Genomic DNA, 27456 nt, shown 5'->3' on the forward strand with positions numbered 1-27456 from the left:
TGCCAAGGGGGAGGGGAGTGAGAGAGGGTTGGATTGGAAGTTTGGGATTAGCAGATGCAAACTGATATATATAGAATGGATAAACAACAAGGTCCTACCATATAGCACAGGGAACTATATTCAATGTCCTGTGATGAACCACAGGAAAAGAATACAAAAAAGAATGTGTGTGTGTGTATGTGTGTGCATATACATATGTGTGTGTATAACTGTCACTTTGCTGTACAACAGTAATTAACACAACATTGTAATTCAACTATACTTCAATAAGAAAATTTTTAATAAAAAAATAAAATACTCATCCTATGAGGCAGGTATTATTGCTGTCACCCTCTTACAAATAAGGAAACTGAGGTACGGAAGTTAGGAACCTTGACCAAGTTTGCACAGCCTAGAAAGTTTCAGAAGGATGGATGTCCTTCTCTGAGTACTGTGACCTGGTGGGTCAATTCTCAAGTCTGCATGCTCATGGCAAAGAAATAACCCGTGCAGGAGACCAATCCTTTGGATCCCTTGACCCTCCTCCCTTTTAAAGCCAGAGGTCCCTTTTCTGTCCTCGGATCTAGACCTACCCATACGGCAGCCAATAGACACACGTGGCTATTGAATACCAGAAATGTGGCTAATGTAAGCTGAACTGTACTATAGGTATGAAGTACAGACCAAATTTTGAAGCCTCAGTACCAAATGTTGAAGGTAAAATATCTCAATTGTTTTTATATTGACTACATGTTGAAATAATATTTTGGATATATTGGATTCAACATATTATAAAATTTAATTTTACCTGGTTCTTTTTACTTGTTTAGTGCGGCTATTAGAAAATTTTAAATTACAAACATGGCTTATATTACGTCTACTGTATTATTTTAGTACGTTAAACTATTTACCATATTCAATTCATTGTGTAGTATACTGCATTGGTCTAGAGACTTCAACTTTGAGCAGATACATGGGGATGGGGAGAGAGATATTGGTTCTAAAAGATGAAAATGTCAAAACCCCAAATTTTGAAGTCTTTATAGCTGCAAAAATTAATATTGTCTGTGTAAAACTGATGAACTAGTCTCTTGATGCACCTCTTGTATTTCCTGTGTCACATATTTAATTTGAAGTGTGGATGGATTTTAGCGTACCTGGTTCGACAGGAGGAGGCAGCTAATCACAGCTGAAGGTTCTAAGCCGTGGTTCTCAGACTCAACTGCAATTACGATCATCGGGGGAATCTTCAAAGAATCTCGATGTCTGGACGCCCCTGATCAGACCTATAAATCAGAATCTCTGGGCATTGGTACTTTGAAATGATGCCTGAGAGCGGTGAGTTTTACATGCAGTCAAGGCTGAGAACCGCTGGTCTAGGAGAACTTGACGCTCAAACTGAGGAAATGGTCTCCACCTGTCAATCATCATGTGGATGCAGGAAGTTCTCAGCAATGGGATTGGGTCCCAAGGGCCAATCACAGAGCTTGGACAGATGAGGAAACTCTTTTATAGGAGGTTTCCCGTACCTTAGCACTCATAGCCAGGGAGTACTCATGGATCAGGCAGTAGGCATTGGAGAGGTAAGTAACAGCCCTGCTTCTTGACTTCACATCTTTCTTCATTCAACTGTAAAGTCTCTACAATAAAAATTCCTCCTCTGTTTCTTTGTATGTTTGGATGTCAAACCTTTGAAGGACTACTGAGGTTTCAAGTCAAACTCCTCTTTGTGCAAAGATGGAAACACTCTTGGAGGGATGTCCCTGCCTGTGACTCCTTCTGTAACTTTAAACAGGTTCTTTTCTCTTGCTGAAGCTCAACTTCCCAAAGTCACTGAATGTAAATTGGACTTAACTTCACATGCACCTCAGCAACACAGGGGCCTGTTCTTGGCCCAAACCCTAAACCTAACCCTTTCCTCAGTGTGAAGGATCTATGGGAATCCCAAGCAGTGGAGGTGGAAGGAATTCAGCTCAAATGGGTGCCGGTAACATGGGTGTTTCTGTTTTAATTCTTCTTTACCCTCCTTCCGTATCCAATCAGCCAAAAACTATTGATCTCTCTCAAAAGATACAACCTGAATTCAACTAGTTCTCTACAACTACACCTGAGATCAAACAACCATCAGGGCAGAGTAATTAACTAAAACACAGACCCTAGAGCTGTGTGTTATACCTGGTTCAGAGCCCAGTTCTAAACTTTCTGACCACGTAAATTTGGATGGTCTATCTAATGTCTCTGCTACCTCAGTATCAATATCTGAAATAGGTAGAATATAGTACTTGGAAATATTGTGAGGATTAAATGAGCGCAGTCTACAGGGTTGATGGCAGTGCCTGGCACCTAGCAGAGACTATCCAGGTGGTACCTGACCCCATTCTCACCTAGATGAATTCAGAATCCTAAGCAGGCACTGACAAAGACTCTCCTTGACCAAACGAGCCAGCATCCTCTGGGTACCTTTTCACTAGACCCTTGGGCTCTCTCCTTGGCCCGTTTAGTCCAGTTTGAGCAAGACTCCCCACTCTCAATATCTGACCAAATTCTTCACCCCCCAGAATGATATCTGATCACTGTGGCCTGCCTTCAGCAAGAATCTAGTTTACTCGATCTAGCAAGAACACCACTAGCCTTGATGTTTCCTCTTCATAATTGAGCACCGAATGAACCCCCACCCTGCTCCTTGGCTATCAGTTTCCACTTGTCCTTATTATATTTGGAGTTAAGTTCTATCTCTCCCCCCTACTTCAAAACCCCTGTTGCAGTAACCTCTCTCAAATGCAGTCTTCCTTACCATCTTCAACAAGGGTCATGAAAATGTCTTCCTTACCGGCTCCTTGGTCTGATTCCCATTTTCCCTGACAAGCAAGAGAAAGTGCTTCTGAATATACATCAGACTGCGAGGTATCCCCACTGGAAATCTTAGAGCAGCTTCCTGCTGCACTTGGAATCAAATTTTAAACTCCTAATTTAACCCAGAACTGCCTTCATAATAGGTTGCCTGACACTAGGGTATGAGTCACATCCCGTGTCCATCTACTCCAGCCAAAACACACCTATATTCTTTGCCTCAAACACACTGAACTCCTTTCAACCCTGAGCCTTGATACTAGTTGTTCACACTGCTTAGAAATTTTATGCCCCACAAATTTCCATAACTGGCAGCTCTCAATTCTCAGGTTCTCAACTGAAATGATATTTCCTCTGAGAAAATGTCCATAGTTACATGATCTGAAATAACCCTCATCCTGCTTCTCTGTATCATCTTGTCTTCATATTTTTATGTCACTTGCTTCAATTTGAATTTAGCTGTAAAACGTCAACTTCTCCTCCCACACCCCATATGTGTGCTCAAATTGAGTATAAACTCCAAGTAGGCAGAGTTCTTACCCATTCATACAGCTGTCACTTAAGTTCTACAATTGTTCCTGGGGAGAGGGATGGGGAAGGGATGGAGTGGGAGGCTGGGGTTAGCAGATGTAAGCTATTGTATATAGAATGGGTAAACAACAAGGTCCTACTATATAGCACAGGGAACTATTTTCAATATCCTATGATAAACCATAAAGGAAAAGAAAATAAAAAAAGAATGTACATATATGTACAACTGAATCACTTTGCTGTATAGCAGAAATTAACACATTGTAAGTCAACTATACGTCAATTTAAATTTTTTTTATTTAAAATAAAAATAAAATTGTTCCTGGCATCCAATGGAATCTTTTATTGGAATAAATGAATTTCCACAGCCACCTAATGAGGTAGATGATGGTGTAGTTGATTGGCAATTAGAAATTCGGGCTGAGGACTCTTGACTCAAATGCTTAACTGTTAAAGGAACAGGATTTCAAATTCAGGTCTGTTCAGTTCAGGAAGTGACTTTTTAAACAACAGTAAATTGAGAAGGCACCTCACTCAACTGCATAGTGAATATCTGTTAAGATATTTTCAACTCAAGATCTTCATTTAGGAGTATAATCTATAAGAATATTATATCAATATGCTGTATACCAGAAACTAATATAATATTGTAAATCAACTATACACCAATAAAAAATAATAAACAAATGTTTTAATTTTTTTAAAAAAAGAACACTCATTTAATAGTCAAGCTCTATAAACATCCTAAGATAACCTCAAGTCAAGTTGTTATTAAGAACTAAAGTCAATAGTTCTCATTAACTTATTTGTACATCAAATTTACTGAAAAATAGATGATCTGCTGCTTACAAGAGATTCAGCAGTGTGGACTTCCTACCTGTCTTAGATACTTCCATGTTCTCAGAAGGGTCCCAGACTCTCAAGCCAAGGAAGTTTTCTATGTGGGTTTTACCTCTACTGGGGAGTTTGTTCTTAAAGCAGCAGGTTAGACAGTGAGAATAGCCTACTTCCTGATGCAGACGCAACCAGCATTTGAGATGGGAGTACCAATCTTCTGTCTCTTTCCATTTCTTCCCTTAAAATGTCTTTAATGCCAAAAGCTCAGATCTCACTTGTAGGTCAAGATGGTACCTTCTGCAGAGCTGGATTTCAACCTGCAGCCTCTTCTGCAACAGCTCAACCAGGAAGAATTGAGCAAGTTCAAATCTCTCTTGAGAGCCCTTTCCCTGAAAGATGAATTACAGCACATCCCCCAGACAGAAGTGGAAGAGGCCGATGGGAAGCAGCTGGCAGACATTCTCACCAAATGCTGTCCCAGCTGTTGGGTAGAGACGGTGACCATCCAGGTCTTTGACAAGATGAACAGAACAGATCTGTCTGAGAGAGCAAAGGATGAACTCCGGGGTAAGCAGAAACAAGTCCACACTGTGTTCTGGGAGGAAGGAGTCACTGTCTCCACGATTTTAGAAATACAGAAATAACACTGCACTTTGGAGAGGCTACCTGTCCTGAACACAAGTGCTAGAAATTCATAAAGTCTAGTGGTGTCTTTCCTGGGTCTTATACAGTAAGTCCCTACATGGGAACCTTCAAGTTGCAAACTTTCAAAGATGTGAACGTGTGTCTGCATGTCCAGTCACATAAGTTAGTTCATGTGTCTGGCGTACGTGTGTGTATCCTCTACAAGTAGTTGTGCTTTTGTGTACTTTACTGTACAGTACTGTATAGAGTACAGTAGTACAGTATCTTTATTTCAAGCCCAGGATGTCCAGACGCAAGTGTAAAAGCAGTGGTGATGTAGCTGGTACTACTGTACTTTTCAAGGGGTTTGTTTTTTATGTATTATTTGTGTAAAAAGTATTATAAATCTATGACAGTACAGTACTATATGGCCGATTGTGTTAGTTGGGTACCTAGGCTAACTTTGCTGGACTTACGAACAAATCGGACTTACTAACTCACTCTCAGAATGGAACTCATTTGTATGTAGGGGACTTGCTGTATTCTAGCTATTTTTACTCCAAGTATTGTATACCTACCCTGGCCACTTCACCATACATCTCTTCTCTTGTTCAAGAGCGTTTCTGAAATGGATTCATGATCCCACTCCTTCATATGTCCGCCAAGATCTTAAATTGTTATATACCCTCTGTTTTGTCTTCAATTCCCACTTATGTTTCTTTCCCCCACACAATGTCTATAAATATCCTCTCCCTCTCTCTCTCCCCTCCCCCCAGAAAGAGTATTTAAAATATCTCTACTTCCTATCCTATCACTTTTTTTAGTTGCCAATTTTAATTCAGTCTTTAGTTTACTGTCACCTATCTCCAATGGACAAGTGAGGGTTTTATCCCCTAGCTGGCCTCTGGAGATTGCAAATTTTAAAATTACATGAAGAAACTCAGAAGGTTGTACATCTACAAGACTCTGGGCTCTGAAAAGTGCAAATTTCTTCCTCCTTTTTTTTCAGAAACAGTTTTGAAGTCACTTCAGGAAAATAAGCCTCCATCATTAGGTAAGATACCTCATCGACAACCTTTTGTATGCATGTGAGATTTTGGAATTCAGGGACTTGTTTTAATTAGAAAATATATGGTGCTGAGCAGTAGGAATGCAAAGAAATGGAAGACCTCATCTCTGCTGTCACCCAGGTGGGCAACAGTAAGTCATCAAAAGCTACAATGAGGCAGGGTTTATACTAGAAATCAGTAAATAGATACAAATGTGGGGGAAAGAGTGAGCTTCCCCTTGGAATCTGGATAGGATGGATTTCAGAAGGACCTACAATGAGGGTTGGCAAACCAGGGCTCACAAACCAAATCCAGCCTGCCATGTGCTTTTGTAGATGCTACAAGCTAAGAATGGTTTGTACATTTTTAAGTGGCTGGGGAAAAAATCAAAAGAATATTTTATAGCCTATGAAAATCATATGAAATTCAAATTTCACTATATATAAACAAAGTTTTATTTGCAAACAGCATAGTCATTTGCTTATATATTACCTGCTCATTAGCCCGTGACTGCTTCTGCCCTACAAGGGCAGAGACAAGCAGTTGCAACAGATCATATAGCCCATAAAGCAGAAAATATTTACTATCTGGTCCTTTACAGGGAAAAAAAAGAAGTTTGCTAATCCTAGCCAAAAGGGATTTTGAATTTGTGATCTTCAACATTCTCTTTTCTTGACATCACCAATATCTTTAAAAATTAGTTGGGGGGACTTCCCTGGTGGCGCAGTGGTTAAGAATCTGCCTACCAACGCAGAGGACACGGGTTCAGTCCGTGGTCCAGGAAGATCCCACATGCTGCAGAGCAACTAAGCTCGTGCGCCACAACTACTGAGGCTGCACTCTAGAGCCCAAGGGCCACAACCACTGAGCCCACGTGCTGCAACTACTGAAGCCCCACAACAAAGAGTAGCAACTAGAGAAAGCCTGCACGCAGCAACAAAGACCCAATGCAGCCAAAAAAAAAAAAAAGTTGGGTGAACACGCAACCATTTATACCTAAACCCCTGAAGGTCTGACTACTTCTATTGATACACAAATATGTTAATTGTCCTACAATGATGACCTAAATGTGAAATGTAAGTTGATGATCTGTTAGATCCGACATTTGGCAATGCTTTAAGGAACAGCATCAGTCACAACGTTGATATTCAATTAAATGTTCTGAGTAAACTAGCACCAAAGAGTTCTTTGCTTAAAATCATACTCTTAGCAACATGACATTACCTGTATACAATCGTTTTTCCTCAGTTTTTTCAGAATCCCTGCTCTGCTGTTTAATGTTCCAAAATGGACAATGCACTAGCCATTTTTCACTCAATATACTGGTCCTGCTTGATTCACTTGGAGTCTTACTGGCTATTTATATGCCAAAGACTTTCCAGAGAATCTTCAGATCAGCATTTCCCTGAATTTCAGATGCTCATATCCGGTTGCCTCCTGGATATCTTTTCAGAAGTTCCCAACACACACCTCTTCAGGATCCAATGTTGCGCTTGAAATATTTTTTCTCCCATTATGACGCCACCCTGTTCATATGTTCCTTCCCAGGACAATGTAACTTTATCTACCTTGTCAAAATCAGGGCATTGGTCATGACGGCTTTCTGATGCCCTTAGGAAAGAGCGATTGTCTGTATGTGCCCATTTCTCTCACCACGTGTTCTGAACTGCATAGGAATTCAGTTGCCAGAAAAGGCAATGAGATCACAGCCTGACACTTTCATTTTGTCTCCAGAACCTCATTTGCACCCTTTTTTATGTAATCTGGGCTTAAACATTGAGACCCAATTGTTGAACTTGAAATCCCACTCTCCCCTGAACAGAAGCTTTGATACTAGCATAGTGGCAAGACCATAACATCCCCTCTTTTCTTCAGGGATAACAAAATGTGAAAACCGGGAACAAATACAGCAGCATTTAGAAGAAGAAGAAGAGCCAGGTTGGTCTTAGAGCATCCAGTGTTGGAGTAAGCTAAATGAAGTGTGCCCTTCCTGACTGTCCTCTCCCACTCTTTTTGGGAATTCCATCTCTCTCTGACCTGTTTTATCTGCTATTTATTGTCCCCAACTGTCTCATGGAGAATGTCTCCCTCCCTCTCTTATTATGTAAGAATAAAGGGGTAAAATGAACATTGGAGAGAATCAGAATTTAGTTCATGGAAAATCAGGAGTACATAGTATAGAGTTTCTCTTAGATTCTGCAACTTGCTCAGACAACCTTGATACTATCAACTCACAGACAGGAAAACTGAGACCTATTGTAGGTAGGTGATTTGCTTCAACTGATGTTCAGGTCAGCTTAACATTAGTCTCACTCTCAAGTCTGCTTGGTTTTACTTTTAATGGCTTTACTGAAGTATAATTTATGTATCATATACTTCACTCATTTAAGTGTAACTGGTAATAATTTTTACTAAATTTACAGAGTGGTACAACCATCACCACTATCCAATTTTACAACCTTTCCATCACCCCAGAAAGATCCCTCATGTCCACAGGCAGTTGCTGCCTGGTCCCTGTCCTCCAAGGCCAGGCAACCATTAACTTACTTTTTGTCTCCCTAGACCTGCCTTCTCTGGGTACGTGTGGTCTTTTGTGTCCATCTTCTTTTACTTACCACAGTGTTTTTGAGGTTCATCCATGTTGTTTTTTTATGTATCCCTGATCCATTCCTTTTTATTGCTGCATGATATTCCATGAATGGATGTACCACATTTGGGTTGCCCATTCATCAGTGCAGGGCTGTTTGAATTATTTTTTTTTTTACTGTCTTGAATAATGCTGCCATGAACACTCATGTGCAATGTTTGTATAGATACCTTTTCATCTATCTTGGGTGGATACTTAGGAGCTGCCTGGCATTCCAGACAGGTGGCCTGTCTGTACTTGTTTAATACTTGAGCTGCTATAATGACTTGAGGCTATTATGGGGAAGATCTATTTACTGTTCTCCTGGCACTTTTTCTAGTCCAGTGGAAAAGACAAATAGTTTCAATAAATCACATTAAGTTTTGATAGAGCAAGTATGCGTGGTCATGAGTCTGTAGAGTAGAGGCATGCAACTTGGTTTAGGGAGTTATTTGCTCTGTTCACTTCTATAAACCCAATTGTTGCACGGAGCAGCATACAGTGTGGACAAGGAACTTAAGATTAGATTCTGGACCCCTTGGAGCCTGCTTTAACATCATATTTCTGATAAAAGAAATATACCTGTTTTGTGTCAAGCTCACTTTAAATTGTATTTTGCAGAGCTGACTCAAGTACAGGAAGATGTCACAAACCCAGGAGGAGCAAAAGAAGATTTGGAAGGAGAAAAGCCAGGTCTGTACCCTATCTATCTGAAGTGAGTTTGGTGTCAAGTGGTTCTTTATAAATCTCACTTCTCCTTTTTATTTCTTTTCCTACTTAAAACAAAGTATCTTTTCCCTAACGAATAACCAACTATATCTTGTCTATCCCCTACCTCATATCACTGAAGGTAAACAAGATAAGTACAGAAATATATTGAAGAAGAAGTTCTGGCACCTCTGGAAGAACTTATGGCCTGGAGCCAGTGAAAATGTCCATAGTGTCACCCAGAGATATGAGACCCTGATCCCATTCTGTAATCCTAAAATGCCTGCAGGGCCATTTCCACACACTGTGGTGTTGCACGGTCCTGCCGGTGTCGGGAAAACCACACTGGCAAAGAAGTTAATGCTGGACTGGACACAGGACAACCTGGTGAAGACATTCAACTCTGCCTTCTATCTCAGCTGCAAGGACCTCAGCCACAAGGACACATGCACATTTGCAGAGCTGATATCTGAGAAAAAGGCCAGATTTGCAGGATGCCATTCCCGAGATGCTCGCCCAAGCACGGGAAATCCTGTTCATCATCGATGGTTTTGATGAGCTGAGAGTTCCCTCGGGGGCACTCGTCCATGACATATGTGGCGACTGGCAGAAGGAGAAGCCGGTGCCCGTCCTCCTGGGGAGTTTGCTGAAGAGAAAAATGTTACCCAAGTCCTCTTTAGTGATCACCACTCGACCGGGGGCCTTAAGGGAGCTCCGGCTCTTGGTGGAGCAGCCACTCTTCATAGAAATCGAGGGGTTCCTGGAGCTGGACAGGAGGGCATATTTCCTGAAACACTTTGAAGAGGAGAGTCAAGCCCTGCGCGCTTTTGACTTGATGAAGAACAATGCAGCTCTGTTCCACATGGGCTCAGCACCCGCAGTGTGCTGGATCATCTGCACATGCCTGAAACGGCAGATGGAGAAGGGGGAGGACCCCGCCTCGACCTGCCAGACCACCACGTCCCTGTTCCTGCGTTTCCTCTGCAGCCAGTTCACGCCAGCTCACAGCAGCTGCCCCGGTGTTTGCCTCCAAGCTCCTGTGAAGTCTGTGTGTCTCTTGGCTGCTGAGGGCATATGGACGCAGACATCTGTGTTTGATGGAGAAGACCTCGAGAGACTTGGGGTAAAGGAGTCTGCCCTCTGTCCTTTCCTGGACAAGAATATTCTCCAGAAGAGCACAGACTGTGAGGGCTGCTACTCTTTCATCCACCTCAGTGTCCAGCAGTTTCTTGCCGCCATGTTCTATGTCTTGGAGACTAAAGAGGAGGAGGAGGAGGAAGACGTGGGTGGCCACAGGTGGCACATTGGGGATGTGCAGAAGCTGCTGTCCAAGGAAGAAAGACTAAAGAACCCCAACCTGACCCAGGTGGGGTACTTCTTATTTGGCCTCTCCAAGGAAGAAAGGGCCCTGGAGCTGGAGACAACTTTTGGCTGTCTAGTATCGATGGAGGTCAAGAAGGAGTTACTGAAATGTAGATCAATGCCCGATGGAAAGAAACCCTTCTCTATGACAGACATGAAGGAGATTTTGTACTGTCTTTATGAATCTCAGGAGGAGGAGCTTGTGAAGGATGCAATGGCCCCCGTCAAAGAGATGTCCCTGAATTTGAAAAATGAAATGGACATCATGCACTCATCGTTCTGCCTCAAGCACTGTCGAAACTTGCAGAAACTTTCACTGCAGGTAGAAAAGGGGATATTCCTGGAAAATGATACCTCACTGAAATCAGGCACTCAGGTTGAGAGGTAAAAACTCATTTCTTGCTCTACTAGTTCTTCTATCATTAGCCTATTCCATGGTCCACTAAGAAGAGGCCAGGGTGTCCTGTTCCCCTCTTCCTTAAGGTCAGTAAGTGGACTTTTTATGGCCTTTTGTCCTGGCAACTTAACATTCAAGGCAGGAGGTATGATGTTGTAATTAGGAATGGGGGCATTGGAACCAGAACTTCTTTTGATATCCACCTCCTTTTTTCTTTAGCTGAACCATTTTTGCAAATGTCTCAACCTGTTTCAGTCTGCACATTGGCTGTGTAGATTTGGGAAGATGTATGACATGGTTGTCCTATTTTTGGCATGACTGATAGAAAAGCATTAAAGATGGAGTCAGGGGTTGAATCCATAAAGTTTGTGAAAGCTACACCTCACCCATGACCATGCAGCTTCTGCTCACAGGAACCTCACCCGACAGACTTAGATAATGAGATGGTCCCGGTCAGTTGTGAGTCTTTGTTATTCTTGATTTAGGCCCAAGTAACATCAACTGAGGTCAAACAGAGTTTCCAAATACTGTTTCTAACCTGGTGGCTATGGAAAACAGGTCACCTCCCATGTTAAGATGAAGATACTGGCTTCAGAAAAGAGGGTTTGACTGGAATTAGAACACTGGTCTATTGGCTTATAAAGTTCTGTGGTCACAACCCAAAATCACTGCCTCATGGTGATGTCAGTGTGTTGGAGGATATTACACATTTATCTTATTAACTCACCTCTTCCTCACTTTTAGGCTGTTATCTGAAATCTTCATGCAATTTTATCCAGCCAGGATAAAATGCCCTTATTACCTTCCTGGTGGAGGTGTCTGTTTTACATATTCCCTTAACATTCTCTCACATTCCTTCATCACTTGGTAAAGAGTCATAAACTTGAGTTACCCCCAGGAAGCATTAGGACCATGATAACTCGGCATGAACATTTCTCTATCTTACAGATAACCAGTAATCCACAGAACTCACCCCTTTATCCATACCCTAATTTTTTTTTCTTCTCTCACCCAAATATTTAGAAAGGCTTACATACTAGTTTATCTAAATCTCTCCTCTGTATGAGGATTATTTAAGAGACGCTTTGAATGAAAAAGAAATTGCACAAATAACCTCCTCTTCTCCATCCAAGATCCTAGGTCAAAATGGTCTCTATTTTTGTTTCTAACCTTGGCATGGTTAAAACCAGTGAAGGCACCAGTCTCAAATGGCAGTTAGCTAACCAGAGTTTGGGTGCCTCGTTCTTGGAGCTCCTGTCTGAGAAGAAAAAGGCAAAGGATGTCTTTAGATCTGATTGCGATAATTCTGATCTGTAATGCAAGCTCATTTCCTTCATATGCTTTTTTTTTTATACACCTTTATTGGAGTATAATTGCTTTACAGCCACTGTTCCTGCTGTTCTACCCATCACAGCAGGCCCATAGCTATGCTGGTCTATATCTCCTAAGATTGTTAAATTACAAGATACTGTCTGATTAAATCACTTTCTTCGGTAGCTGAGTCATAAGGAGGGGAAGCTCTAGTTAGTGGCTTGATTATCTAGATAAGACAGTTTCTAACACTAACTCTATACTGTCTTTTAACTGTTTTTCTTCAGAGCCTATAAACAATGCTCTTTGAAATGTTACAAATTCTGGGTTGATAACAGCTTTTCCTCCTCATGTTGCCTCAAGATTTACAATAAGGTCATTTATATTGAATATGCCTTTCATCAACACAAGCACCACTAATAAAACCAAAAGTGTAAACTAGTCTTAAAACAGTCAGCAGAACTAGGGCTGAGAATATCTAAGTTCTGTCTGATTTTTTTCTTCTATATCAAATCACAAAATGCCTACTTTGTGTAGAAATGCTATTCAATCAATTCTTTTAACAAAACTTCTTGCCTTTAGAGACTGTTCACTTTTTCTCCAGGCTCTTTTGAATCTTAGGAAGATATTCACACTGACAAATAAAATTACCCTTCAATTTATATACCCTCCTTGGTAAAAACATCTCCAAAACGTGATATTGTATAATCTTGCCCTTCTGCAGGAGAAGGACAGTTGTTCAGAAGATAGAGTAGCTGAGTGACTAACATCAAAAGGGTTGGAGGCAGGATTGAAAATAGTAATTTGATTATTCAGATAAAATTTTATGTTCTGGAATTGACTACCTTGATTTGAAATCGGCTTAATTCAGTTATAAGTTGAGAGGTGGAAGATGGTAGGAAGTGAGAATAGGTATTGGAGTCATATTGTCTGACTTTGAGTTCTGTCTCTGTTACTAGCTGTGTGATGAAAGGCAAGTTAGCTATTTTCTGTGCGTGCATTTCATTATCTCCAAGTTACCACAGTACCTACTTCAGAGCTGCACTTTTTTTAACAGAAAGACTATTTTTTTAATTTTATATTGGAGTATACTTGATTAACAATGTTGTATTGTTTCAGATGTACAGCAAAGTGCTTCAGTTATACATACACATGTATCTATTCTTTTTCAAATTCTTTTCCCATTTAGGTTATTACAGAGTATTGAGCAGAGTTTCCTGTGCTATACAGTAGGTCCTTGTTGGTTATTTATTTTAAATATAGTAGTGTATACATGTCAATCCCAAACTCCCAATCTATCCCTCCCCACCCCGACACTTCCCCTGTGATAAACATAAATTCATTCTGTAAGTCTGTTTCTGTTTTGTAAATAAGTTCATTTGTATCATTTTTTTTAGATTCCACATATGTTTTAAATGTGTCTTATTCTAAAATCGTTCAAGATGCTTAGTATAGAAGAGCTTAAATACTAGCTGCTTTGTTCAATCACATTTTACTCTATTTTTCTATTTACCTTACTAGGTTACTTTTATTCCTTGCACACTTGTACTTTTGTTTTTCTCTGTAAAAACCTTCAGATATTAGGCTACTCCTTAGGTCACACAGCAACCCCTAGTCAATAGCTAAAATATTTTAACTTTCTGATACATCATGGTTTCAAGTGCCCTCACCATTTTCCTGAAAATTGAAATATTTATGTTTACAAAGTTCCCACACATACATAGAAAATTAAAGCAATATTGAAAAATATAAACCATGTCACCTGCACAAATTCTTCCACCCAGAAGCAATCACCAGAACAAAATAAACATTCTTTGAGAAACCTGTGTAAATGAATATGTAACTGCTTAAAGATTATATTTGCTCTAATTTTTACAGACATCATCTTAGATCAGCAAATATGGTTGAAAATTAGCTTGAATATTATTTATACGGATATACCATCAGATATTCAAATAGCCTCCACTGATGTGTATATTACTCTTAAATTTTTATCAGTAAGGTACATTGAGCTCAATCTTTTATCAATGATATGCTTAAATTTTAACTTATTTTAAGCCTCTGTTAGATTGACATGTGAGAAATTTAAGTTCTTTGTCCAGCAATATGTCTTAGGTGTTGAGTTGTCTGATACTTGTGCTAAATGATTAAATCATCTGAGTTTCAGAGTTATCCTTGCTTATTAGGGGTGTATGCCCAGAGCAACCCTAAACACATTCACGATGCGACAAATGTTACTTTTCTCTTCAGCAATATTTAGTAAATTCCCTCCTTTGTCTCTTCCCTGTAGGTCCCAGAATGATCAACACTTGCTCCCTTTCTGGATGGACCTTTGTTCCGTGTTTGACTCAAGCAGGAATCTGATAGTTCTGGACGTCACTCAGAGCTTCCTTAGCACCTCATCAGCGAGGATTCTTTGTGAAAAAATAGCCGCTGCTACCTCTAGTCTCCAGAAAGTGGTGTAAGTAGAAGCTAGTCCCTGGATTAAAACCTCTAGGGCATGACCAAGCTTCTTACACTTTGTCTCCATAAGACAGCATTTTAGAGTCTTCCTGGACCCAAGGTTCGTTTGTGTAGCTAGTGCTCTGGGAAAGTCCTGCAAGCTTAAGTTTGGCCAAGTGGGTCAGGAGGAGGTTTGGGGAAAGAGAGTAAACACCATCTAGTCAGCTAGGTTAGCTCTATTTCAGTGAGACCCTCCCAAGCTGCAGGTATCCTCTTTGGTATTTTTCTTTCTCCACATAGAGAAATAAGAGCTCTTGCCCACTTAAAGTTATACTGACTGCAATCCTGATTCCAAGTGCAAGAGCGTTCCTTGGAGTCAGCAGGATGTTAAAATTTCAGAATTGATTTGGGATCAGTTAGGACTGCAGTCCAGGAGATAAAGATTCAAGAATCACTTAAACTGCGTTCCACCTGGCTACAAAATTGCAGAGGCTTATAAAGCAAAAAATGCAGGGTTACAGTCAGTTACCCGAGTTGTTTACCAAGAATTGTAATTGGAGCTGGCAAGAAGTAAGGGTGTTTGTTGAGTAAGGATTGGTTGGGGTCTGAAATGGTTGCATAGTTACAAGGGGAGACTTTGAGACCACAAGGTTGCAACTGGCAGGTGGTGTCCTTGGGTGTTTTTGGGGGGGTTGGGGTTTTCTGTTTTCCGCCGCACAGCATGTGGGATCTTAGTTCCCTGACCAGGGATTAAACATGCGCCCCCTGCATTGGAAGTCTTAACCACTGGAACACCAGAAAAGTCCCTGATATTGGGTTTTTAAAGAAAGTTCAAATTCTCAGTGATACAGAGGCCAGATCCTCAGTGGCTGATACCAGATCCTCAATGGCTGCCTGACTCCAATTTTTCACACCTGAACTGTGATTATAATTTAATCATTATAATTTCGATTTGTCATCAAGGACATAGCATTCTTAAAATGCATCCACTGGTAACACTTAAGGGAAAAGAGATACCACCTTTCCTTCTCTTTCTCAAAAAGCCATAAAAGAACAGCTTTTGTCTAAAATAACTGCTTATGCCTGACATTCCTTTTGCAAAAGTTTGAGAGCACTAAAGAAATTGGAGCTTCTACTTTCTTCTTAAGATCTATCATCTATTTGTCTATCTGTCTACCTATCTATCTATCCATCTATCCACTTATGACATGGCAGCTAATAACAGCTCAGTACATCTTTTGCTTCTATGAGAAAAGTTGGATAATTAAAATTCTTTCCTCCCTTTAAAAACAAAAGGAAACTGGAGCTTCTAATCTTTTCTACCTCATTAAATGAGACATGAAAAAGCACAAAGTTTCAGCTATGCACAATGATAAATTCTGGAGACATGATGAACAGCAATGTGATGATAGTTAACCACACTGCACTGTGTACGTGAAACTTGCTAAGAGAGTTAATCTTAAGTGTTCTCACCACAAAAGAAAAAAAAGAAGCGGTAACTATGTGAGGTGATGGCTTGATTGTGGTGATGATTTCACAAGGTACACATATATCAAAACATGAAGTCGTAGGCCTTAAATATACGTAATTTTTATTTGTCAATAATATCTCAATAGGGCTTCCTAGGTGGCGCAGTGGTTGAGAATCTGCCTGCCAATGCAGGGGACACAGGTTCGATCCCTGCTCCAGGAAGATCCCACATGCCGCAGAGCAACTAAGCCCGTGCGCCACAACTATTGAGCCTGCGCTTTAGAGCCCGTGAGCCACAACTACTGAGCCCATGTGCTGCAACTAGTGAAGCCCATGAGCCTAGAGCCCGTGCTCTGCAACAAGAGAAGCCACGGCAATGAGGAGCCCGCTCACCACAATGAAGAGTAGCCCCCACTCACCGCAACTAAAAAGAAAGCCCGCGCACAGCAAAAAAAAAGACCCAACACAGCCAATAAAATAAATAAATAAATTTTTTAAAAATAATATCTCAGTAAAGGTAAAAAATATGAAAAAAATTATTTTCTAACATTTAAGCGCATTGCAACTCTTTATTCTAGGTGTATGTGGTATAGGTATAGAAACTCAAGATCTCACTTTGGTTTTCTTTTCTCTAGCCTCAAGAATATTTCCCCAGCTGATGCTTATAGGAACTTCTGTGTCACTTTTGGTGGTCAGGAGACTCTAACACATCTCACCCTTCAAGGAAATGACCAAGATGATATGCTTCCTCCATTGTGTGAGGTCCTGAGGCACCAAAAATGTAATCTACAATATCTCAGGTATGTCTATCTCAGCACCACTGAAAACGCTCAGCATATAAACAGAGCTACCACAAGTCTATACAGTAATTCTGTGTAAATTAGGTGGGAGGAAGGGGGAATCCTTTATTCTGATTGGACACAGTACTACTTAAGGCACATGTCCCAGAATAGAAAATGAGCTGGAGTTTAGTTTCCACTTGCATTGATCATTGGACAACCCTACATAAAATCTCTGACTCCAAAGAAACTCCCAGAAACTGGATACCGTCCTCTATCAGAGATAACTTGTTTATGATTCATGTTTCTCCTGTGTCATGATTCAGAATAACAGCCACTGGACTCTTCAGGAGCATCAGGTTTTCCCTTTCCTGGTAGCCCTCTGGTTTGAGAGATCTCCCCTTGGGAAGTTCTCCACATGGTTGCCTTGGTGACAGCTATCATCACTCATCGTGGGGTTCCATTGGTCCTCATTTGACCACACTTGACTAGTAACAGGAACATAGTTTAAGGCGATCTTTTGGTCTCAAGTTATGGCTCTGCCTCTACTGATATGATCTTGGTCTTCTTCCCATCAGTTGAACAGAAAAACACACATCTCACAGGCTCTGAGGATTGAATGAAACCAGGTCCAAGCACATGTGCATTCAAGAGTAGCCGCTATCATTACCGTCCATTACTAACGACATTCCTTTCTTTTCCTATGAGGATTCGTCAGGAAAATAATTTGGGTGATTTGAAGATTGTGGTCATTAATTTCTTTCTCAGTGACTAAATGGACACCCTAAATGGAAAGAGGAGACTCCATCTAAGTTCAGTTTATTTTATTGGAAGCAATTAACATTCTACTTTGTGTTCCAATTCCCTAGTTCACTCCGGTTCCTCTATTATAGTTTAGATGCTAAGTAAAGTGTTTCAGCTGAATATTAGTGACTTGGTGCTTCATGTGAATTATCATCTTTAAATATTCAACATGAGGCTCTGACTTATTTCTAACTTAAAGGTAGAAATGAAGTTTAATGAAGTTAAGTAACTTGGCCACATCTTCATAAGTAGTAAATGGGAGAAGCAAGACTTTTTTAGAAAACTTACCCCAGGGACTTCCCTGGTGGTCCAGTGGTTAAGACTCCATGCTCCCAATGCAGGGGGCCCGGTTTGATTCCTGGTCATGGAACTAGATCCTGCATACCGCAACTAAGACCCGGCACAGCCAAATAAATAAATAAATACTTTTTTAAAAAAACAAAACAAAAAACCTTACCCCAAAAGCCATGATGATATACATAATGTTCCAATGAAGTTTCATTTGCTCATAATAAAGAATATGTATTTCCAGGAAGAGAATAGGGGTACCATGTTGCACAGTATGCTTGATTGGCTGGACACGTGGTCTCCAGACCAGCAGCAGCATCACCAGGGAACTTGTTAAAATCCTAATTCTTGGGTCTCACCCAGATCTTCTGAGTCAAATTCTGGGTATGTGGCCCAAGAATTTGTTTTAACACATCTTCCAGGTGATTGCAAGACACCTTAAAACATAGATCACTGGATTCCACATCCAGATTTCCTAAGGATTTGCATTTCTAGATGGCTACAAGATGATGCTATACAACTGGTCCAGGGACCACACTTTGACAACTACTGCTCCCAATTAGTCCAGGGTTAATATAATGGAGTGAGAGACAAAACTGCACACAATTATGTATCTGGTATTTGATCCTTGTGAATGACTTGTTACCATTTCTCCTGCAGGCTGGTATCTTGTTCTGCCACCGCTCAGCAATGGGCTGATCTCTCCTGCTGCCTCAAAATCAATCAGTCCCTCACATGCTTGAACCTCACAGCAAATGAGTTCCTAGATGAGGGTGCCAGCTTGCTGTACACGACTCTGAAACACCCAGTGTGCTTCCTACAGAGGTTGTCGTACGTCTCTCTTTCCGTGGAGCATCTTCGTGGTAGATCTAGGGCCACATAGAGAAGAGCAACGCTAACACCTGGATCTGCTGGGTGACCAGTATGGAACCTCCCACTAATGGAGATGCCTGGTTCCCATTTTTGGTCCCAGGCAAATGGCTCAGGCATCCCATCCTTCTCTCATTCCTATTCCTTTATGATCACAATCACTAGCACACCGTCGAGAGAAGGGGGAGAATTAAAAAGAGGTGGTGTAGCCAAGAACTCTCGTCTTTGAAGACAGCCAAGAAAGTTGGGTTTTGGAAACATTTTCACCATCTTACTATTTGTGTCGTGCTTTGCAGGTTGGAAAACTGTCACCTTACAGAAGCCTATTGCAAGGATCTGTCTTCTGCTTTGATTGTTAACCAGAGACTGACACACCTGTGCTTGGCAAAGAACGCTCTTGGAGATCGTGGGGTGAAACTTCTGTGTGAGGGCCTGAGTTACCCTGAGTGTCAACTACAGACCCTGGTGTAAGTCTGTGCTGTCTCTGTGTGTGTGTGTGTGTGTGTGTGTGTGTGTGTGTGCGCGCGCGCGTGCGCGCGTGCGCACATACTCGCTTTATATACATATACACATCACATACTGGATTCAGGTAGGACAGTTTCAAGCATTTAATTCCTGTGATTACCCAAAGTATGATGCTGATGGTCCAATCCGGGTAATTCTGGGGAGAAGGTGATAGAAAGAATTATAAGAAGTGGTCAGTATTCCACAGGGACTTGGGGGATATAGCTGGTTTCCAGGTTTTATTTATTTTTTTCTTAATGCATGTTCTTAAAACTATGTAACATAAATGCTACCTGCAGTTGGGTGTAGGTGGAGTTATTTGCCAACAAGCTCAATATAATCCTCCTGTTAATACTAAAATCATAAGACAATTTCTTAGGAAGGAATTGGGCTGCACTGGTTGTTTCTATCCAGAGATTCTGTTCAGTGTTAATATCTCTGGTTACTCTACAAAATCGCCTCTGACAGTAACTGTCAGCTTTTCCTATAAACTAGTTTTAATCTAAGATGTGCCTTTAGGCACCCAGTATCTGAAAACTACTCACTCATTTAAAATTCCATGAAGTATTTAGTTCACGGTTGAAGAGAGGTAAAAGGAAAGAATTTTTCCCCACTATCTAAGCCCCCAAACACTAAAATAATATACAGTTCCATAGCAACTCACCCACTAGCCCTATCTTCAAATCAAATTCTGTTAGAAGTTGCTGCCATCCAAGGCATCCAAACAGAAAAACAAAATACTGATGGTCAACGCTTATTAAGCACCTAATATGTGCTAAGATCTTGCCAGAGGTTAGTTCATTTAATCCTCCCAGCCTTATAAAAATAAGTATTAATCTCTCCCAGTCTGACAAGGAGGAAACTGAAACCTAGACATTAAACCTCATCAAGTTTGCATACCTGTAGAAGGTATGAATCTCAGGAAATATATGTCAAGTCCTCTTCTTTCTAAACCTCAACTCAGTTTTTTTGACCCATGACCCCATCTTAAGTTGTCAAAACTGAATTTGTCAGTCTTGCTTGGGCCTTCCTGCATTACCCCATAGTCATGGAAGTTCCTATAAATATAAAAATTAGCAAGCTCCTTTCGGGCCTTGCAGGTCAGCTCAGATCTGTTGTTCATTCCTATCATCCCTCCAGGTCCGTGGCTCTCAGCTTGGCATCTGGAGTGTTAAGGCAGCCTGTGATCCCACATCCCTGCATGTATTGCATGACCATTATTTCCTGGGGTCCAGCCATGTGACAGGTTGCCATTCACAGAAGCCAAAGCCTACACAGTGATTAAAGTGGAAAAGCAGCTGTGCTGCAATTCTGTTACTGCTGTGACAACTCACCACAGACTTATTGGCTTAAGCCAATTTTATAACTCTGCATTAGGGGACCAAACGCATGGTGCTGGGGTGACACCAAGGAGTCAGTAGTGCTGTGTTCCCTTCTGGAGGTTCAAGGAAGGAATTCATTCCCTTGCTCATTTAGATTGTTGGCAGAATTTGGTTCTTTGTGGTTGTAGGACTGAAGTCCCTGTATCCTTGCTGGTTGAAAGCTGAGAGTCAGCCTCCTCTTCTAAAGGCAATGTAACATGGTGACAGCGACCAGGAATTAGAATATAGACATCTTGGTGGGGGTAATTATTCCATCTGTGACACCACCCATGATTCCATTTGCATGTCTCCATTGTCTTCAAGCTTGTCTAAAACCCATGGCTTGAGGTGTACGGTCATGGTTTTGGTGCATCTCAGCAGTGGAAAAAAAGTTTTTCCTTCATGTGATTGATTTCTAGGCTGTGGTGTTGCAACATAACCAGTGATGGCTGCACTCATCTCTCAAGGCTCCTCCAGCACAATTCAAGCCTTACACACTTGGATCTGGGGCTGAATCACATAGGAATCACTGGGCTGAAGTTTCTGTGCGAGGCTTTGAAGAAACCACTGTGTAAACTAAGATGTCTATGGTAGGCTATGGATTTTTGCACTTCAGTCTGTATCTGAAATGAACTATCAATGTAGCAAACCCCCTCCAGCTCTAATACAAAGAATTGGAATAAATTCAATTGAGTATTCTAAAAAATCTACTAGGATGGCATTTTTCACACACACACACACACACACACACACAATTTAATCTCAAAATTCATAGTGAACCACAGAAGACCGCAAATAGCCAAATCAACCCTGACAAAGAACACCACCACCCACTGATGAACCCAGTGACAAGGCAAGAATAAAGATGCAGATGTAAAGAACAGACTTGAGGATACAGGGTTGGGGGAGGCAAAGGGGAAGCTGGGATGAAGTGAGAGAGTAGTACTGACATATATATACTACCAAATGTAAAACAGATAGCTAGTGGGAAGCTGTTGCATAACATAGGGAGATCAACTCGATGACGGGTGATAACTTAGAGGGGTGGGATAGGGAGGGTGGAAGGGAGTCACGTGAGGGAGGGGATATGGGGATATATGTATAAATACAGCTGATTCACTTTAGTGTACAGCAAAAACTGGCACAACAGTGTAAAGCAATTATATTCCAATAAAGAGCTTAAAAAATGATTGGCTTAAAAAAAAAAAAAAGAACACCACCACCCAAGTGTGAACCCAGCATATAGGATTTTATCAATAAGCATTGGTTAGCACAGGGAGATCAACTGATGCTTGGTGATGACCTAGAGGGGTGGGATAGAGAGGTTGGGAGGGAAGCTCAAGAGGGCGGGGATATGGGGATATTTGTATAACTACAGCTGATTCACTTTGTTGCACAGCGGAAACTGGCACAAGATTGTAAAGCAATTATACTCCAATAAAGATCTAAAGGAAAAAATTTTTCTTTACAAATAAGCATTTGTTGAATACATGAATGAATTTGTGTGTTTCTCCTGTAGGTTGTGGGGATGCGCCATCTCTCCTTTCTGTTGTACAGAACTCTCATCTGCCCTGAGAAGCAATCAGAACCTGATCACTCTGGACCTGGGCCAGAATTCCTTGGGGTATAGTGGAGTAAAGATGCTGTGTGATGCCTTGAAACTTCAAAGTTGCCCCCTGCGGACACTCAGGTACGATCCTCCTACTCCCTAGTGTCTGCTCCATGATCATACGTTTTGGGGGAGCACAAGCTACAAGAATTTATTGTTGGCATCTAGAGCTAACACTCAAATTTCATCTATTGATGTCTGGTCATTAGATAGTTCTCCTAAAATGTACTTCTGTTGTTTTGCCAGGGAAGATGAGTCAAAGGAAACCAAAACTTGATCTGGAAACCAAGAAGCTGGACCTAGGGCTTTACAGTGGCCAGCCATTGTCTCATTAGGGAAATCGAATTGCAGCTGTTATATGGTGTTTTGGAAAGAGTTTGTTTGTGGGCTGCATGGGTTACAGAGGTCTAGTGGGTCAATGTCAGCCTTAGAAGTGTGTTCTCTGGAGTGAGTCTCCTATCTAATGAGAGTAATCTGTGATCATAGACGCTATCATCAATAGGCTGTCTTCTACTTGCCCTGGCAACAAAGAACCATAAAACTCTGCCTAAGAGTGTGGGAACTTTTTAAAATCCTCAAGGGAAGGACTTCCCTGGCAGTCCAGTAGTTAAGACACAGTGCCTCCACTGCAAGGGGCACAGGTTCAATCCCTGGTCCGGGAACTCAGATCCTGCATGCCGTGCAGCACAGCCAAAAAATCGGAAAAAAAATCCTTAAGGGAGTTCCCTGGTTGCCTAGTGGTTAGGATGCCAGGCTTTCACTGCCGTGGCCCAGGTTCAATCCCTGGTTGGTGAACCAAGATCCCACAAGCCACGTGGCATGGCCAAAAACAAATTAAAATCCTCAAATGCAATACTGACAATTGCTGGCTTTAAATGATCATAATTATGTAGCAGAAACATTATATATTTACTTAACATGAATCTCAGAGCCAAAGGTACCATGCTAGTCAAAAGAAGAAATGTGTGTACACTGAAGGTCTTTTTTTCTAGCCCCTTTCTTGTGAATTAGCCCTCTCACTTTAGATAATATCAGCAAATTTCAACCAACATGTAAAGCCCGCACAAAGACAACATTGGAGCTGTTTCATTAGACCAGCTGATCAGACATCCTTCCTGGTTTTTGAATCTCAAGATAAGTGATTCAAGGTGGGGGCTTCTTCCTGAATCATAGATCCTAGAAAGGCACACATGCCCTTTTAGAACTTGATTTTTAGTTCTCTAATTCTGTCAGCCACCCCATATCCTTCTGATAAGCCCTTTTAAGTGAACTATAGTCATTTTCTCTTGCTTGAGGCCGAAGAAAGCCACCATCACACTTCATTCTAAGAGCAACATATTTATATCTTCCAGTCTGGCTCTTCACAACCCATTTCTGATTCCTTCAACACTTTTGACCAGATACAGATATACTGTGGGAACTATTTCTGTTTTTCTGCCACAGACTATGACCAACCTCTGACAATCATAAATAAACACAATTATGTTCGATCTTGAAGGGTTATGTTTAAAATATTTTGAGGCTAATTGGCCTATATTTTAGCCAAAGTTATACTGATTGCTGACAAGGAAGCTAGCTTAAGGTTGACTGGGTGTATTGAGTTTGGGGTAGGGAAAGTTCTTTCAGCTTTACTGAAATATAATTAACAAATTAAAATTTTATATATATTTAAGGTATGCAATATGTTTTGATATATGTATATATTGTGAAATGATCACCACAATCAAGATAATTAACACATCCACCACCTCACATAGTTACCTTTTTGTGTGTGTGATGTGAACACATAAGTATACAATACAGTATTATTAACTATAGTCATCATACTGTACATTAGATCTCCAGAACTTATTCATCTTACATTGGAAGGTTTGTTGCATGGGTGTATTGTAAATCTCAAACAACAAAGCACAGATTGATTAAGAGTCCAGCAAAACCAGGACAATAATGCCAATAAGAAACATGGCAGCCAATATCCTTGGTCTCCTGTTTGTACACATATTTTTACTCTAATTATTTCCTCCCCATCTCACTCCCCATTTCCACATACACATGGCTAAATATGGTACCTAAAGGTGAATCTAAGAAATGAGACTGGCTCTCATCACAGGTCAAATACAGGGTGGTGGTTATCTAGTATCTTGTAACCAAGGGGGATAAAAAGCTAATCCCACTGACTCGATTCGAGTGTGTGTGCCTCATCTTGGATCCACCAAGTAGGAGAAGTTGTCAAAGTTATGGAGCAGGTAAGTATCAGAGCTATATCACAGATGTATTCATCAACTCACTCTCCTGTGCCAAGTATGATATGATAATCACCCAAGATCATCCAAGCATCCAAAGCTACACAGTGGCTTTATACCATTATGATGTTAACCTGACAGCATCGTTTTTCCCCATGAAATCAATATGAAACTCTACATCGCAGCATACAATAACCAATAAAGATGGCCCTTGCTCTGCAAATTCCTAAATCATGAGATTTGCAGGCATTTGGGTATTTGGAATGACTCTCCTTGAAGCAACAAGAAACCTCCCCTCCCCCATTCTATCCCCTAGGTTGAAGATAGATGAATGTGATGCTCGAATCCAGAAGCTGCTGAAAGAAATGGAGGAAAACAACTCAAAACTGACTATTGAGAGTGATCATCAGGATCCAAAAAATAACAGACCTTCTTCCCGTGACTTCATTTTCTGAATCCCACTGGAGTCATTGATTTTCCAGTAAAGTCCTGGATCAATCGTCAAGGTGATGGTGAACTTCCTAGGATCCTTCTCTGTGATGTGAGTTGCTGAGCCAGGTGTTGTTTTAGCCGTGGTTGTGCCTCTGGTTTACATAAAACATACACACGTCACTTAACCCTGTTGTGGATGAAATGTCTATATCTCGAGTATATCAAGAGAAATAAAGATGAAAGCATTCATGAATGAAGTCTTAATTATTAACGGATTCTGACCAAACTTAGAGAAAAGATACTTCATGTGGGGAGAACTTAGCCTAGCTGGGGGGAAATGGGAAAGAAATGTTTGTGATCACATTGATTTGTTTGCCTTGCTGCCCAGCTCCTGCCAGTCTTCATCACGGCCGCTGGGGAAAAGTTACCTACCAAAGCAGGCTCTGAGGTTTTCTGATAGGAGCTGGAACCCCAAATGTGTACAAGAGTCATATTCGTGGAAGAGCCAGACTGGATTTCATCTAAAGACTGTGTCAGCAACAGTAAGGCTTCAATGTAACAGGAAGGGGACAGCCCCCAACAGGGCGCTGGAGCCTGGCAAGAGGGAAGGGAAAGTATTCCTGATGTAGCTCACATAATCCCCTGGGACAGGTGACCCCATATGGAGACGGGCGGAGATCAGGGAGCAGGGTTCTTTTTTTCTTCTTTCTTTTTATTGAGGTGAAATTCATGCAACGTAACATTGACCATTTTAAAGTGAACAATTCAGGGCATTTAGTACAGTCACGTTGTTGTGAAACCTGTTACCCAGCCGCAAGTGCGTGTGTGCCCGCCGCACAGCGAGGCCAAGCAACACCAAAACGCGGCAGTGCGGAGCAGAGAGAGGTTTGCAGCAGAGCTGGGCAAGGAGATGGGTGGCTCGTGCCTTTAATAAAAAACCCGACTCCCTGAAAGCTCTCCGCAAAGTGCTTTCACTGGAAAGCGGAGGGAGGGCGTGGTTCGTTGTGGCAAATGTCTTGCTGTCAGGCCCTCTGCTCTCCAGGTCAGGCCAGGTCAGGTAAGGGGCGGCGTTCCTGTCAGCCTCCCCCCCACCACCACACACACACACACACACACACACACACACACACACACACACGACTGTCCCCTTTCTCCTCTGTTCTGACTAGAAGGGGGAAGGTCCCCGGGCACCGCTCCCACCTCCGAGCTCCAGGCCGGGCTAAGAGGGGGCAGAACTCCGTTGGCGGCTCCCTCAGGGCCGGGTCTCCAGACCTTGCCCCGCGGTCATGGCTGAGGGAGCCCGGCGCCCACCACCCAACCGGCCCTCAGGCTCCTCAGGCCGGCGAACAGTGGGGGGCCAGGCCCCCCAGACCGTGTCACTGAGCCAGGGACGGGGGAGAGGGTCACCGCCGCCTCAGGGCCTGGGCCCGGCTGGCCAGTGGGCGGCCTCGGCCGGGGCTCTGCGGCCCTGCAGGACCAGCCCCAGCCTGTCCCCTGGGCCCCGCAGCTCACGGGCCAACCCGAGGCGGGGTGAGCTAGAGCGCGGGGGGGAGGGGGTGCGGGGCGGACGGGGGCGGGGGGAGGTCAGGAACCCACTCTTACCTTACTCTCCTCCTGACGCCGACGCCGACTGACCGTTTGGCTCAACGCCCCTCGAACGCTCGCTCATTGACCTTTGCCCGCTTGGGGGGGGGGCCCACGGAAGCGCCGGCCAATGGCTGAATGGCCCTCTAACGGTCGCTCACTGACAGTTGCCCTCTTGGGGGCGGGGTCCATTGCAGCACCCACCAATAGCCAAACAGGCCCTCTAACGGTCACTCATTGACAGTTGCTCACTTAGGGGAGGGGCCTACTGTGGCAGCAACCAATGGCTGGATGGGGCCCCCTGTGGCACAGACCCATGGCTGAGCAGGACCCTTAAAGCGGCTGTAACTGTGGCACATAAATGGTCTCGTGGTAACCGGTAACCATTGCCTGGTAACGGCGGTGGGGCGGTGGGTAACAGCCCGCTGCAATGGCCAAGTGTTAAGGGCTGTGCACTGTAGTGCTCTGTTACAAAACCACCACCTCCATCTAATTCCAAAATATTTTCATCACCTTGAAAGTTTTTCTAAAACATAGTGATTAAGTAATTACACCCTATTCCTTTCACCCCTCAACCCCTGTCAACCACCCGTCTGTTTTCCGTCCCTATGGATTTACCTATTCTGGTCTTTAGGACACACTTAGGACTTTGGACTTTTTTTCTGATATAAAGGCGAGCCCTTGGCATATTGGTTATAATTATTATTATATTCTAAGGGGAAAGAACAGAATGCCCAAAAGCCTGAAAGAACCAGGCACATCTCCAGAAACGAAAGGAGATTTTTTTCAGACTGCA

At 42.1% G+C, this 27456-nt stretch overlaps 1 protein-coding gene across 1 annotated transcript; it reads left to right on the forward strand.

The window, feature by feature from the left end:
• The first annotated feature begins 4484 nt into the window (after window positions 1-4484).
• NLRP2 (NLR family pyrin domain containing 2) lies at window positions 4485-25099 on the forward strand. Its single transcript, XM_057710923.1, is given in 10 exon segments — window positions 4485-4824; window positions 9347-9672; window positions 9674-10950; window positions 14565-14735; window positions 16822-16986; window positions 18718-18888; window positions 19224-19394; window positions 21212-21382; window positions 22312-22482; window positions 24961-25099. Coding segments are annotated over 10 exon segments (3102 nt in total).
• The last annotated feature ends 2357 nt before the right edge of the window (window positions 25100-27456 follow it).

Source organism: Hippopotamus amphibius, chromosome 16, assembly GCF_030028045.1.
Source record: "Hippopotamus amphibius kiboko isolate mHipAmp2 chromosome 16, mHipAmp2.hap2, whole genome shotgun sequence".
NCBI lineage: Eukaryota > Metazoa > Chordata > Mammalia > Artiodactyla > Hippopotamidae > Hippopotamus > Hippopotamus amphibius.